This window comes from Schistocerca nitens, chromosome 2, assembly GCF_023898315.1.
Source record: "Schistocerca nitens isolate TAMUIC-IGC-003100 chromosome 2, iqSchNite1.1, whole genome shotgun sequence".
Classification (NCBI taxonomy): Eukaryota; Metazoa; Arthropoda; class Insecta; order Orthoptera; family Acrididae; genus Schistocerca; species Schistocerca nitens.
Window position 1 is genome coordinate 138,127,936 of NC_064615.1, and position 15,633 is coordinate 138,143,568.

General features: G+C 42.4%; 1 protein-coding gene across 2 annotated transcripts in view; it reads left to right on the plus strand.

The window, feature by feature from the left end:
- LOC126235833 (EGF domain-specific O-linked N-acetylglucosamine transferase) overlaps positions 1 to 15,633 on the plus strand; it is a 140,429-nt gene that overhangs the window by 26,633 nt on the left and 98,163 nt on the right. For both annotated transcript variants that reach the window (XM_049944688.1, XM_049944689.1), the window contains exon 3: positions 567 to 773. In XM_049944688.1, coding sequence (XP_049800645.1) covers positions 567 to 773 — 207 coding nt within the window. The remainder of the gene's footprint in view (positions 1 to 566; positions 774 to 15,633) is intronic.

The following is a 15,633-nucleotide window of genomic DNA, read 5'->3' on the forward strand; positions in this document are numbered from 1 at the left end:
ATTATGAACATTGCCATATATTTGCTATGCTTTGATTTTACTTATTCATTATGATGCTTAAATACAAACTTCATTTCTCATTGAAGATTGACCTCAACAAACTTATTGTCTTCAACCAACTGATCAAACATTTCAGTAAATAATCCCTAAGGCGTTGATATTATTTTCAGTGCTGTGCCCTTGTGCACTGTACCCTCACCTTTGAAGGGATGCTATTTGTTTGTGTTCTCAACGTTTTTCCTTAGCTCCTGTTAAGAAAAAAAACACACACACACATACTTCTTAAACCATAGTATTCTACAGTATCTATTTCTTATGCTGCTAGCTACTTTAGGATGTAATAAACTTGTAACTGTATCTGTATTTTACCCATTTGGCTCTTAGATATTTTAATATTATTTTTCAATTTAATGTAGATTTCTGTGTTCCAAGACATCTTAAATTTGATTTACATGCTAACTGATTTCACGATGAAGACACACAACCAGAAACAAACTTTAAGATGAAACAAGTGAGACACTTCATAAGACTGGACTTTTTATATACTGTTCCATTTGCTCTTGCAGGAGTATCTAGATGTAAAGGCATGTTGGGGATATGAGCAAGGCTGCAAGCTACAGGAGTCATATTCAATGCCTCTATGTCCTGGTGATCACCGGGGATGGGTGAAGTCAAAGCAGGACCAGCTCCAAACTTTTTATACCCAGGGTGATTTTGGATATGTTCGTCAACAGCTTGAAGAGATGATGGTGATGTGTGAGCCATTATTTAAGGTTTGTGGTAAGCTATTATGTGTCAGCAACAACTAAAAATCCATTTAATAACAGTAACTTAAAACTGTTAAACTGTACTTCATCATAATAACTCAGCACAATATTTTGTACTAATACTCAGTCTCAATAAAAAGGTGAAGGAAAGAATGAAATCCTGCAAAGTACATTTAAAAATGTGTGCTTAATAGACTTCATAAAATTAGCACACTTTTCCAACCATTACATAACAAGCTGATAGGTTTGCCCCCATCTCTCCTCCCCCTGCCCTCACAAACAATGGACCTTTCAGGGTGGGGTAGCTTAATTGCCTCAGTGATGCAGACATCAATAATGTACAGGCAACCATACTGGAGGAGCTGTGGTTCCACCTTTCCTGTAGTGCAGGGCAACATTCTGGTTGTTGTTGTTGTTGTGGTCTTCAGTCCTGAGACTGGTTTGATGCAGCTCTCCATGCTATTCTATCCTGTGCAAGCTTCTTCATCTCCCAGTACCTACTGCAACCTACATCCTTCTGAATCTGCTTAGTGTATTGATCTCTTGGTCTCCCTCTACGATTTTTACCCTCCACGCTGCCCTCCAATGCTAAATTTGTGATCCCTTGATGCCTCAAAACATGTCCTACCAACCGATCCCTTCTTCTAGTCAAGTTGTGCCACAAACTTCTCTTCTCCCCAATCCTATTCAATACCTCCTCATTAGTTACGTGATCTACCCACCTTATCTTCAGCATTCTTCTGTAGCACCACATTTCGAAAGCTTCTATTCTCTTCTTGTCCAAACTGGTTATCGTCCACGTTTCACTTCCATACATGGCTACACTCCATACAAATACTTTCAGAAACGACTTCCTGACACTTAAATCTATACTCGATGTTAACAAATTTCTCTTCTTCAGAAACGCTTTCCTTGCCATTGCCAGTCTACATTTTATATCCTCTCTACTTCGACCATCATCAGTTATTTTACTCCCCAAATAGCAAAACTCCTTTACTACTTTAAGTGTCTCATTTCCTAATCTAATTCCCGCAGCATCACCCGACTTAATTTGACTACATTCCATTATCCTCGTTTTGTTTTTGTTGATGTTCATCTTATATCCTCCTTTCAAGACACTGTCCATTCCGTTCAACTGCTCTTCCAAGTCCTTTGCTGTCTCTGACAGAATTACAAAGTCATCGGCGAACCTCAAAGTTTTTACTTCTTCTCCATGAATTTTAATACCTACTCCGAATTTTTCTTTTGTTTCCTTTACTGCTTGCTCAATATACAGATTGAATAACATCGGGGAGAGGCTACAACCCTGTCTCACTCCTTTCCCAACCACTGCTTCCCTTTCATGCCCCTCGACTCTTATAACTGCCATCTGGTTTCTGTACAAATTGTAAATAGCCTTTCGCTCCCTGTATTTTACCCCTGCCACCTTCAGAATTTGTAAGAGAGTATTCCAGTTAACGTTGTCAAAAGCTTTCTCTAAGTCTACAAATGCTAGAAACGTAGGTTTGCCTTTCCTTAATCTAGCTTCTAAGATAAACCGTAGGGTCAGTATTGCCTCACGTGTTCCAATATTTCTACGGAATCCAACCTGATCTTCCCCGAGGTCCGGTTCTACCAGTTTTTCCATTCGTCTGTAAAGAATTCGCGTTAGTATTTTGCAGCTGTGACTTATTAAACTGATAGTTCGGTAATTTTCACATCTGTCAACACCTGCTTTCTTTGGTATTGGAATTATTATATTCTTCTTGAAGTCTGTGGGTATTTCGCCTGTCTCATACATCTTGCTCACCAGATGGTAGAGTTTTGTCATGACTGGCTCTCCCAAGGCCATCAGTAGTTCTAATGGAATGTTGTCTTTCTGGATGATTGACAAATCTGGCCTTGTAACATAAAGCCAACATGGCCTTGCTATGTCTGTACTGTAAACAGTCGAAAGCGAGGGAAAATAGAGCCATTGTATTTTCCAAAGACATCCAGCTCTGCTGTATGGTTTAATGATGATGGCATCCTCTTGGATAAAACACTCTGAAGGCGAAATACTTCTTACAAAATTTCGAGAACCAGTATTAAATGAAGAATCTAGAACTTTCCTTCAGCCGCATATGTATTGTTCCTATAGGGCCTGTGAAGATAAAATTTGATGAATTTCAGCACACACAGAGACATTTAAGCAGTCATTCCTGCACCACATATGCAATAATGGGTAGAAAACCTAATATGTGGTACCATGCTAAGTATCCATTGCCATGCACTTCACAGTAGTTTGCAGAGTATATATGTAGATTTAAGGCAGTACTCTGTTCAGATCTCAGGGCAGAGACTGCTCAGGAGGAAAAACAAATGTGGCATTCTGCAGGTCGGAGTAGAGAATTTCTAGCTCTCTTAATCAGTTAAGTAGGGTAGTGAACTTGAAATGTAGTTAGCTTGAAGTTATCAGGGATAGTCATAAAGTTTTAATTATGACCTCAAGAAAATAAAGTTCCATAATTCATTTTTTTTTTTTTTTTTGTTTTGTAGTTACACATCTGCAGTCCTGGTACACATGGGAAATCCCACTGCCACAATACCGTAGCACATTGCTAGAGGAGCCGTAGCAAAGTGATGTAGTCCATTGATAAAGTCGAAATGGACTGTGCCGTTTTTTAATTTTTTTTACTAGTTATGTGATGGACATTTATCTGCAAAAAGAAAAAAAAATACAAATTTTACTTCTTTGAGGTGATAATTCAAACTTTTAATAACTACCATTTATTGTATGTAGTGAAATATGCTGGCAGGAAGAAGGGGGTTTATAATCAGGTGAGTACAGGGTTACCAACACAAAATGAAACATTGGTAATGTAGGAGTTGGCCTAATAATGAAAAAGAAAATAAGAATTCTGGCAAACAGTTTTGAACAGCATAGTGATTGCATTATCATAGCCAAAATTCACCAAAGTAGTACAAGTAAGCCTACTAGATGTCCTGATGAAGAGACTCAAAACGTGTGATGGAGTTAAAAGAAATTGTTCATTTCATTAATGGAGAACTGAAATTTAACAGTAGGAAGAGGAAGACAATGGATAAAAGGAAAGGAATGAAAGTGAAAGCTGACTAGTAGAATTTTACAAAGTGCATAATTTAATAATTGCAAATACTTAGTTTAAGACTCTTGAAAGAAGATTGTATACCTGGGACAGACTTGGAGACACTGGAAGGTTTCAGATAGATTATATAATAATCAAACAGAGATTAAGAAATCACATTTTAAACTGGAAACATTTAAAGTATCAGATATGAACTCTGACCATAAATATTATTTTTGAACTGCAGATTAAAACTGAAGAAAAGTAGGTAATTAAGGAGATGGGACCTGGATAACTTGGAAGAATGATATGTTGTTGAGAGATTCTGTGGAATGTTAGATGACAACTAACTGAAACAGAGGAAAGGAATATAATAGATGGTGAATTGGTAGCTTTGAGAGAAGACAGCAGAGGTTCATACACAGCAAGATAAGATCTAGTACAAATTCATGCCTTACTATAAGATATTAAATTTAATTGAGTGAAGGAGAAAATGTAAAAATGTAGCAAATAAAGAAGGCAAAATGGAATACAGAAATTTGAAAATGAGATAGACAATTAGTGCAGAACAGTAAACGATGGTTGGCTAGAGAAGAAATGTGAAGCTGTAGAAGCATGCAAGACTGTGGGAAATATAGAGTCTTGTGGGAAATATAGATGCTGCCTACAGGAAAATTAAAGAAACTTGGGGAGAAAAGGGGAACCAGATGTATGCCTATCAAGAGTTCAGATGGTAAGTCAGTACTGATCAAAGAAGGTAAGGCAGAAAGGTTGAAGGATTACATAGAAGGGCTATGCAAAGGAAATAAACTTGAAGATAATATTACAAAAAATGAAGAAGAATTAAATGAAGGTGAGAGATGTGACACTGCAAGAAGAATTTGACACAGCACTGAAAGACGTAAGTGAAAACAAGGCACCATGAGTAGAGAAAAATTGCTCAGAATTACTGTATGATTGGGATCATCATTCATGATTAATTCACCTGGGTGAGATATATATATGACATGCAAAATACCCTCAGACTTCAAGAAGAATGTAATAATCCCATTTCCAAAGAAGGCAGGTGGCGACAGGTGTGAATATCACCAGACCATCAGTTTAGTAAGTCATGGTTCCATAATAATAACACAAAATATTTGCAGGAGAATGAAAACTCTGGTGGAAGCTGGCCTTGAGGAAGATCAGTTTAGGAGAGGAAATGTAAGACACATGAGCCAGTGTTGACCATATGTCTTATTTTAGAAGATGGAAGAAAAGCAAACCTGTTTCTGTACAATTTGTATGTCATTTGACAATGTGGCCTGGAATGCATTCTTTGTTGTTGGAATAATGTTTCTGTCAGAGACAGCAAAGGATGCGAAAGATCAGCTGGAAGGAGTGGATAATGTCATTAAGAAAGATTATAAGAGGAGCATCAACAAAAGTAAAATGAGGATAATGGTATGTAACTGAATTAAAATCAATTGATACTGAGGAAATTATATTAGCTAATGACACTACAAGTAGTAGATGAATTTTACTATTTGGAGAGAAAAATAGTTGACAGTGGCTGAAGTAGAGGTGATGTAAAATACAGACTGACAGTATCTGGAAATGTGTTTCTGAAAAAGATCAATATTTTAACGTCTAACATACATTTAAGCTATGGGAAGTCCTTTCTAAAGGTATGTGCCTGGAGTGTAGCCTGATACGGCAGGGACTCAGGCACAACTTGACTAAAACAGGACTCACCATGAAGCATTTAATTATTGTCAATTTGGTAATGAAGGGAAGTGCAAGGGGGGGGGGGGAGTAAAAATTGTAGAGGGAGACCAAGACCTGACCATAGTAAGAAAGTCCAAGTGGTTGTAGATTGCAGTGGCTATGCAGAGATAAAGCGGGTTTCATAAGTGCCAGTCTGCCACCAATAATCTGGTCTGCCTGGAGTCTGCCATCCGTATGTATGGCCTTTGCCTGCTGTCAGCATCTGGTTGCTGTCCTTTTTGACTTGAGGGAGGCATGGCAACATCCCATCCTCACCTCGCTTCATGGGTGGGGTCTTCGGGGCCCGCTCCCGATTTTCATATAAAATTTTCTGTCGCTTCGTCCCTTCCATGTGCAAGTTGTGGCCTCCCATAGTTCCTCCCGAGTTCAGGAGAATGGGGTACCACAAGGATCTGTCTTGAGTGTCTGCCTCTTTTTATTTGCAATTAATGGGCTCGCTGCAGCGGTGGGAACGTCCGTCTCAGCTTCCTCGTATGCTGATGACGACTGCCTATACTATAACTCCACTGACATTGCTGCTGCCTTTCTGCAGCTGCAGGGCGCTATCTGCAATGCACAGTCTTGGGCTGTAGTGCATGCCTTCCAGTTTTTTGCTGCTCCGCCAGGCGCAGTCTTGGGCTGTAGCGCATGGCTTCCAGTTTTCTGCTGCCAAGACCTGCGTTAAGCGTTTCTGCTGGCATCACACTGTTCACCCTCTGCCACAGCTTTATCTTGATGGCAAACCTCTAGCTGTGGTGGAAACACATCGGTTTTTGGGATTGGTTTTAGATACCTGGTTGACTTGGCTCCCTCATATACGGCAGCTTAAACAAACATGCTGGCAGCATCTTGACACTCTTCGTTGCTTGAGTCACACAAGCTGCCCAGGCGTTAATTCAGTCCCGTCTAGATTTTGGTAGCCTGGCTTACGGTTGCTTGACCCCATCCTTCACAGCGGGATCCGACTCGCCACTGGAGCTTTCCGCACAAACCTTGTCAACAGCGTACTTGTGGAGGCTGGTGTCCCTCCATTGCGTATCCAGCACCATCAACTACTGGCCGCTTATGCTGCATATGTTTGTAGCTTGCTTGGGCATCACAATTACCATCTCCTGTTCCCTCACTCGGTCGTCCATCTTTCAGAACGGCGGCTCCGGTCAGGGTGTACGATCGTGGTTCATGTCAGGGCTCTTCTCTCTGGGCTTGAGCTTTTCCCTCTTCCACCTCTTTTCCGGGCCCCTCTGTGTATGCCCCCATGGTGTGTGCCCCACCCATGCCTTCAGCTCAATTTGGCATAGAGCTCGAAGGACTCAGTCCCTCCTGAGGCCCTTCACCGTCACTTTCTTTCAATCCTTGCCATGTTTCAAGGCTCTGACGTGGTCTATACTGATGGTTCGATGGTTGCTGGTCATGTCGGTTATGCTCTTGTTATAGGTGATCATTATGAACAATGCTCATTGGCGGCTGGCTGCAGTGTCTTCACTGCAGTGCTGCTCGCCATCTCTTGTGCCCTAGAGCATATCCGCTCCTGCTCAGGTGAGTCCTTCGTTATCTGTAGTGACTCCCTGAGTGGTTCACGAGCTGTTGACCAGTGTTTTCCTTGCTCTTGTCTGGTGATGGCTATCCAGGAATCCATCCATACTCTTGCTTGTTGTGGCCACTCCGTCGTTTTCCTGTGGACCGCGGGTCGTGTCTGCATCCTGGGTAATGAACATGTTGACACGCTGGTGAAATAGGCTGTCGATGCACCAGCCTTGGAGACTGGCCTTTTGGGAGTGTGATCTCCAGTCAGTTTTGTGGAAGAAGGTACTTGGTGCCTGGGGTGATGAATGACACCCCTGCCTTCACCCAACAAACTTCGAGTCATCAAGGAGACTACAGGTGTGTGGTGCTCCTCCTTGCGAGCCTCCCGCAAGGACTTAATTGTTCTCTGCCAGCTACGCATTGGCCACACCTGGCGGATGCATGGGCGTCTCTTCTGCCGTGAGGACCCACCTCTCTGTCGCTGTGGATCAGTGTTGACAGTGGTCCACATTTTGTTGGCCTGTCCATTTTTAACTATGCTCAGGCAGACGTATGTGCTTCCTGATATGCTCCCTGCACTTTTATCGGATGATGCCGCGATGGCAGACTTAGTTTTGAGTTTTATTCTTGCAGGGCGCTTTTATCGCTCAATTTGAGGGTTTGTGTCCTTTTTATGTTGAGTCTGGCCTTTGGCCTCCAGTTTTAGATTATGCTTTTTAGTGTGTTTCTTGGTGGTTGGCTTTTCCTTTCATGATCGGCCAATCACTGTCACACTCTGTGTGCTTTTAATTCCTTTTGTCTGGTCTTTGTCTGTGTCTTTCTGGTTCTGTGTCACCCCTTCTCATCTCAATTGCTTTTTTTTTTTTTTTTTAATTCCTTGTAGGATTTTATGGCCGTGGAACAAGGGACCGATGGCCTTTGTAGTCTGGTCCCTTCAACCTCCACAAACCAACCAACCAACCAGAGATAAAGAGGTTTGCACATGATATACTAGCATGCAGTATCAAACCAGGGGGAGGGGGAGGGGGGGGGAGAGGTAGTAGAAAAGGAGAAAAGTAAAAAAAAGTGAAAGTGCATTGGTGGAATAGAGGGATGTGTAAACTGAAAAGGGAACAGGGAAGGGGCTAGATGGGTAAGGACAATGACTGATGAAGGTTGAGGTCAGGAGGGTTACGAGAACATAGGATATGTTGCAGGAAGAGTTTCCACCTGCATGGTTCAGAAAAGCTGGTGTTGGTAGGGAGAATCCAGTTAGCACAGGCTGTGAAGCAGTCATTGAAATGAAGAACATTGCATTGGGCACGTGCTCAGCAACAGAGTGGTCCAGCTGTTTCTTGGCTGTAGTTTGCTGATGGCCATTCTTACAGACAGGTAACTGGTTGGTTGTTGTGCCCATGTAGAGTGGAGCACAGTGGTTGCAGTTTAACTTGTAAATGACATGTTTCACAGGTAGCCCTGTCTTTGAGGGGTAGGTGATGTTTGTGACCGGACTGGAGTAGGTGGTGGTGGGAGGATGTATGGGACACATTTTGCATCTAGGTCTATTACAGGGATATGAGCCAAAAGGGAGCAGGGATTGTGTAAGGATGGATGAGGATATTGTGTAGGTTCAGTGGGCTGTGGAATATCACTGTGAGAGGGGTGGGAAGGATAGAGGATAGGACATTCTCAGTTCGGAGCATCACAGTAAGTAGTCGAAACAGTGATGCAGAACATAATTCAGTTGCTCCGGTCCTGGGTGGTACTGAGTCATGAGAGGAGTGCTTCTCTGTGGCCGGACAGTGGAACTTTGGAAGGTGGCAGGTGGTGTATATACTACATGGCACTCAGCACCAAAATTCATGTTTTTCTGTCATATCCTTTATTTGTGTTTGTAGCAGAGTTGTTGGGGAGGGGGGAGAGGAATGGACTGTCTACAATGTTTCCATGCTCTGATTTCTCTTATATTGTTTTTTGTGATCCCAGTGCACAATATATGATGAGGCAGCAGAATTGTTGCACATTCTTCCTCAAATACTGTCTCTCAAAATTGATCCAACAATGTTTCGGTGAGACTGTTGCAATTTTCAAAACAATTCTCTTTAAATTCCCTGAGCATCTTTGTTAGCCTTCTTCATGTCAATTTGTGAAAAGGATAGATTGCTATTCACCATATAGTGGAGATGTTGAGTTGGAGACAGAAATTACAAAAACACTATTAAACACACGAGCTTTCGGCCAGAAAGCATTCTTCTGAAATGGACAACATGCGTGCGCCGGCCCCCCCTCCCCCCCCCCCCCCCCCCCCGCCACCACACACACACAGTCATGCAAATGCAGCTCACACACACATGAGCTCTCTCTGTGCCTCCCAAGGCCAGAATGCATGCAACTGTGCATGATGGGAGAAGCAGTCACTCTGAGTGATGGGTGTAAGGAGGAGGCTGGGGTGGGTAGGGGGGGGGGGGGAGAGCTCTGTGTGGGTGGGGAATGGTAAAGTGCTATTTGTGGAGCAAGCAGGGATGAGGTGAAGAGAGGGTACGGCAGCTAGATGCAATCCGTATGCTATACAGAGAGTGGGAGGTGGGGTGGGGGGTGGGGTAGGGGTGGAAAAGGAGAGAAATAAAAGATTATGGGTGCACTTGTGGAATAAAAGGCTGTGTAGTGTCGGAGAGGGAATAGGGAAGGGGATAGTTGGGCGAAGGGCAATGACTAGCAAAGGTTGAGGCTGGGAGGGCTACGTGAATGTAGGGTATATTGCAGGGAGAGTTCCAACTTGCACAATTAAGAGAAGCTAGTGGTGGTAGCCCCCCCATGAACCATGGACCTTGAAGTTGGTGGGGAAGCTTGCGTGCCTCAGCGATACAGATAGCCGTACCGTAGGTGCAACCACAACGGAGGGGAATCTGTTTAGAGGCCAGAAAAACGTGTGGTTCCTGAAGAGGGGCAGCAGCCTTTTCAGTAGTTGCAAGGGCAACAGTCTGGATGATTGACTGATCTGGCCTTGTAACACTAACCACAACAGCATTGCTGTGCTGGTACTGTGAACAGCTGAAAGCAAGGGGGCATGCAGCTTTACTGTATGGTTAAATGATGATGGCATCCTCTTGGGTAAAATATTCCGGAGGTAAAATAGTCCCCCATTCAGATCTCCGGGCGGGGACTACTCAAGAGGATGTCATTATCAGGAGAAAGAAAACTGGCGTTCTACGGATCGGAGTGTGGAATGTCAGATCCCTTAATCGGGCAGGTAGGTTAGAAAATTTAAAAAGGGAAATGGATAGGTTAAAGTTAGATATAGTAGGAATTAGTGAAGTTCGCTGGCAGGAGGAACAAGACTTCTGGTCAGGTGACTACAGGGTTATAAACACAAAATCAAATAGGGGTAATGCAGGAGTAGGTTTAATAATGAATAGGAAAATAGGAATGCGGGTAAGCTACTACAAACAGCATAGTGAACGCATTATTGTGGCCAAGATAGATACGAAGCCCACACCTACTACAGTAGTACAATTTTATATGCCAACTAGCTCTGCAGATGACGAGGAAATTGAAGAAATGTATGATGAAAAAAAGAAATTATTCAGATAGTGAAGGGAGACGAAAATTTAATAGTCATGGGTGACTGGAATTCGAGAGTAGGAAAAGGGAGAGAAGGAAACGTAGTAGGAGAATATGGATTGGGGCTAAGAAATGAATGAGGAAGCCGCCTGGTAGAATTTTGTACAGAGCACAACTTAATCATAGCTAACACTTGGTTCAAGAATCATAAAAGAAGGCTGTATACATGAAAGAATCCTGGAGATACTGACAGGTTTCAGATAGATTATATAATGGTAAGACAGAGATTTAGGAACCAGGTTTTAAATTGTAAGACATTTCCAGGGGCAGATGTGAACTCTGACCACAATCTATTGGTTATGACCTGTAGATTAAAACTGAAGAAACTGCAAAAAGGTGGGAATTTAAGGAGATGGGACCTGGATAAACTGAAAGAACCAGAGGTTGTACAGAGTTTCAGGGAGAGCATAAGGGAACAATTGACAGGAATGGGAGAAAGAAATACAGTAGAAGAAGAATGGGTATCTTTGAGGGACGAAGTAGTGAAGGCAGCAGAGGATCAAGTAGGTAAAAAGACGAGGGTTAGTAGAAATCCTTGGGTAACAGAAGATATATTGAATTTAACTGATGAAAGGAGAAAATATAAAAATGTAGTAAATGGAGCAGGCAAAAAGGAATACAAACGTCTCAAAAATGAGATTGACAGGAAGTGCAAAATGGCTAAGCAGGGATGGCTAGAGGACAAATGTAAGGATGTAGAGGCTTATCTCACTAGGGGTAAGATAGATACTGCCTACAGGAAAATTAAAGAGACCTTTGGAGATAAGAGAACCACTTGCGTGAACATCAAGAGCTCAGATGGAAACCCAGTTCTAAGCAAAGAAGGGAAAGCAGAAAGGTGGAAGGAGTATATAGAAGGTCTATACAAGGGCGATGTACTTGAGGACAATATTATGGAAATGGAAGAGGATGTAGATGAATATGAAATGGGAGCTACGATACTGTGTGAAGAGTTTGACAGAGCACTGAAAGACCTGAGTCAAAACAAGGCCCCCGGAGTAGACAACATTCCATTGGAACTACTGGCGGCCTTGGGAGAGCCAGTTCTGACAAAACTCTACCATCTGGTGAGCAAGATGTATGAGACAGGCAAAATGACCTCAGACTTCAAGAAGAATATAATAATTCCAATCCCAAAGAAAGCAGGTGTTGACAGATGTGAAAATTACCGAACAATCAGTTTAATAAGCCACAGCTGCAAAATACTAACGCGAATTCTTTACAGACGAATGGAAAAGCTGGTAGAAGCCGACCTAGGGGAAGATCAGTTTGGATTCCGTAGAAATGTTGGAACACGTGAGGCAATACTGACCCTACGACTCATCTTAGAAGCTAGATTAAGGAAGGGCAAACCTACATTTCTAGCATTTGTAGACTTAGAGAAAGCTTTTGACAACGTTAACTGGAATACTCTCTTTCAAATTCTGAAGGTGGCAGGGGTAAAATACAGGAGCGAAAGGCTATTTACAATTTGCACAGAAACCAGAAGGCAGTTGTAAGAATTGAGGGGCATGAAAGGGAAGCAGTGGTTGAGAAGGGAGTGAGACAGGCCTGTGGCCTATCTCCAATGTTATTCAATCTGTATATTGAGCAAGCAGTAAAGGAAACAAAAGAAAAGTTCGGAGTAGGTATTAAAATCCATGGTGAAGAAATAAAAACTTTGAGGTTCGCTGATGACATTGTAATTCTGTTAGAGACAGCAAAGGACTTGGAAGAGCAGTTGATCAGAATGGATAGTGTCTTGAAAGGAGGATGTAAGATGAACATCAACAAAAGCAAAACGAGGATAATGGAATGTAGTCGAATTAAGTCGGGTGATGCTGAGGGAATTAGATTAGGAAATGAGACACTTAAAGTAGTAAAGGAGTTTTGCTATTTGGGGAGCAAAATAACTGATGATGGTCGAAGTAGAGAGGATATAAAATGTAGACTGGCAATGGCAAGGAAAGCCTTTCTGAAGAAGAGAAATTTGTTAACATCGAGTATAGATTTAAGTGTCAGGAAGTCATTTCTGAAAGTATTTGTATGGAGTGTAGCCTTGTATGGAAGTGAAACATGGACGATAAATAGTTAAGAGAATAGAAGCTTTTGAAATGTGGTGCTACAGAAGAATGCTGAAGATTAATTGGGTAGATCACATAACTAATGAGGAAGTATTGAATAGGATTGGGGAGAAGAGAAGTTTGTGGCACAACTTGACTAGAAGAAGGGATCGGTTGGTAGGACATGTTCTGAGGCATCAAGGGATCACCAATTTAGTATTGGAGGGCAGCGTGGAGGGTAAAAATCATAGAGAGAGACCAAGAGATGAATACACTAAGCAGATTCAGAAGGATGTAGGTTGCGGTAGGTACTGGGAGATGAAGATGCTTGCACAGGATAGAGTAGAATGGAGATCTGCATCAAACCAGTCTCAGGACTGAAGACCACAACAACAACAGTGGTGGTAGGAAGCATCCAGATAGCACAGGCTGTGAAGTAGCCGTTAAAATGGAGAACATTGTATTGGACAACATGCTCATTGACTATGTTATCCAGCTGTTTCTTGGTCACAGTTTGTTGGTGGCCATTCATGTGAGCAGACAGATTGTTGTTTGTCATGCTCACGTAGAACAAAGCATAGTGGTTGCAGCTTAGCTTGTAGATCACTTGACTCATTTCACAGGTAGCCCTGCCTTCAATGGGATAGGTGATGCTTGTGGGCAGACTGGAGTGGGTGATGGTGGGAAGATGTATGGGACAGGTCTTGCATCTAGGTCTGTTACAGGTATATGAACCATGAGGCCAGGCATCAGAAGCAGGGGTGGAGTAGGGGCGGACAAGGATATTGTGCTGATTTGGTGGGCAGTGGAATACCATTGTGGGAGAGGTAAAGCAGATAGTGGATAGCACATTCCTCACTTCAGGGCACACGAGAGGTAGTTGAAACTGTGGTGGGAAATGTGATTCACTTGTTCCAGTCCTGGGTGACACTGAGTCACGAGGGGAATGCTCGTCTGTGGCCAGATGGTGGGACCTGACGAGGTGGTGGGTGACTGGAAATATAAGGCATGAGAGATCTGTTATTGTACAAGGTTGGGGGGAAATTACAGTCAATGAAGGCCTCAGAAAGACATTTTGTATATTTTGACTGCTTGTCACTACAGACGCAATGGCCATGGTTGGCTAGGCTGTATGGAATGGTCTTCTTGGTATGGAACAGGTGGCAGCTGTTGAAGTGGAGGTATTGCTGGTGGTTGGCATATTTGATATGGGCAGAGATAACTGTTTCAGCCATATTTGAGGTGGAGGTCAACACCGGGGGAGATGTTGTTGGGCTGAGGAGGTGCAGGTGAAGGGAGTGGGGAGCAGGTGTTGAGGTTCTGGAGGAATGTTGGTGGAGTGTCCTCATCCTCAGTCCAAATCACAAGGCTGTCATCAATAACTCTGAACTAGATGAGGAGTTTGGGATTCTGGATGGCTAGGCAGGGGTTCTCTAGAAGACTCATGAATAGGTTTGCCTAGGATGGCATCATGCAGGTGCCCATTGCCGTATTGCAGATTTGTTTGTAGGTGAATTTGTTTGTAGGTGATGCCTTCAGAGTGGCAGTAATTGTGGGTGAGGATATAGCTGGTCATGGTACCAGGAAGGAGGTTGTAGGTTTTGTATATGTTGGGCCTTGAGAAAGGTGGTGTTCAGTAGTGGCTAGACCATGGGAATTAGATACATTAATGTAAAGAGTGGTGGTATCAATAGTGAGGAGTAGAGCACCATGCGGTAGAGACACAAACTGTCGGGAGTTGGTGAAGGAAATGGTGATATCCTTTATATTGCAAGCAACAATGCAGGAACAGTATGTTGGGCTGGGTTCTGGCTAGGGATAAGGAAACTTTTCTGTATTGGCATAGATGGATGGAGCAAGGCCATGGTGAAAGATAAAAATACGTAAATGATATAGAAATATGTGCAAAAAGTTCCCAAAAATACACAAAAATTCATGGGAAAAATCATAAGAAGAGCAGAGCGGATGAAGTACTGGGAAATAGGATGAAACCTGAGGGAATAGGCTGATAGGGGAAGGCAAAAACAAACTGAAATCGATGTGAAAACACAGTGAGATCAAAGACAAAAATAAATAAAAAGATTGTAATGTAGCTTGTTTTCAGTGGGTGTATACGTATGAGGAAGTGGGACAGCAGATGTGTCTAGACCAGATGAGATTAGTGTAAATCGGAATAAGAGAGGGGAAAGAATGGGTGGTGGGGAGGGGTTGGTAGCTAGAGGTACAAGTTCATGTAGCACAGGAACATACAGAAAATAACATTTGAAAATATGCAAGAGTGATGCAGGAAGAGTGATCAGTTTTAAGGTCTATGATTAATGATAATGGCGGGAGTAATGTGGGACATGAAATGCTGTACCAACAGTGAGTGTCGTCTTGTAGCCATGTGTTGTGCATGGACTAGAATGATGATACAGTGTGGCTTGTAAGTAAGAGCATGCATTGCAGTTTGGAAGGCAAAATGAACAACACAGAAAAGAAGAGAAAGAACAGGACAGTTGTTGAGTACAGTAGCATTAGAAAATAGTGACTAGGAGACATAATTGAATGCTCCTCAAATCAAATGTTACTTTACTGTGGGTATCTTCATTTTTAATACATTTAAGAGACTTTTTTTTATTGTGTTTGTCTGTGACTCAACATCTCTGCAATATTTGATTGTACTCTTTTCTTATGAATTATAGTGACCTTCTATGGTCCTGATGTAATGTTTCTAGATTTGCTCTGTCTGCTATAATCCCTTTTTAAAAAAAGACTCCAAATGCTGAAGCAGTATTCTACAACTAGTATCTTTTATATGATTTATTTTGCAAGTTCATGACACTTTTGCAGAACCTTTTCAACAAATCCAAGTCTCCTCATTCAATTTCCTGACTACTGATTTCCTAT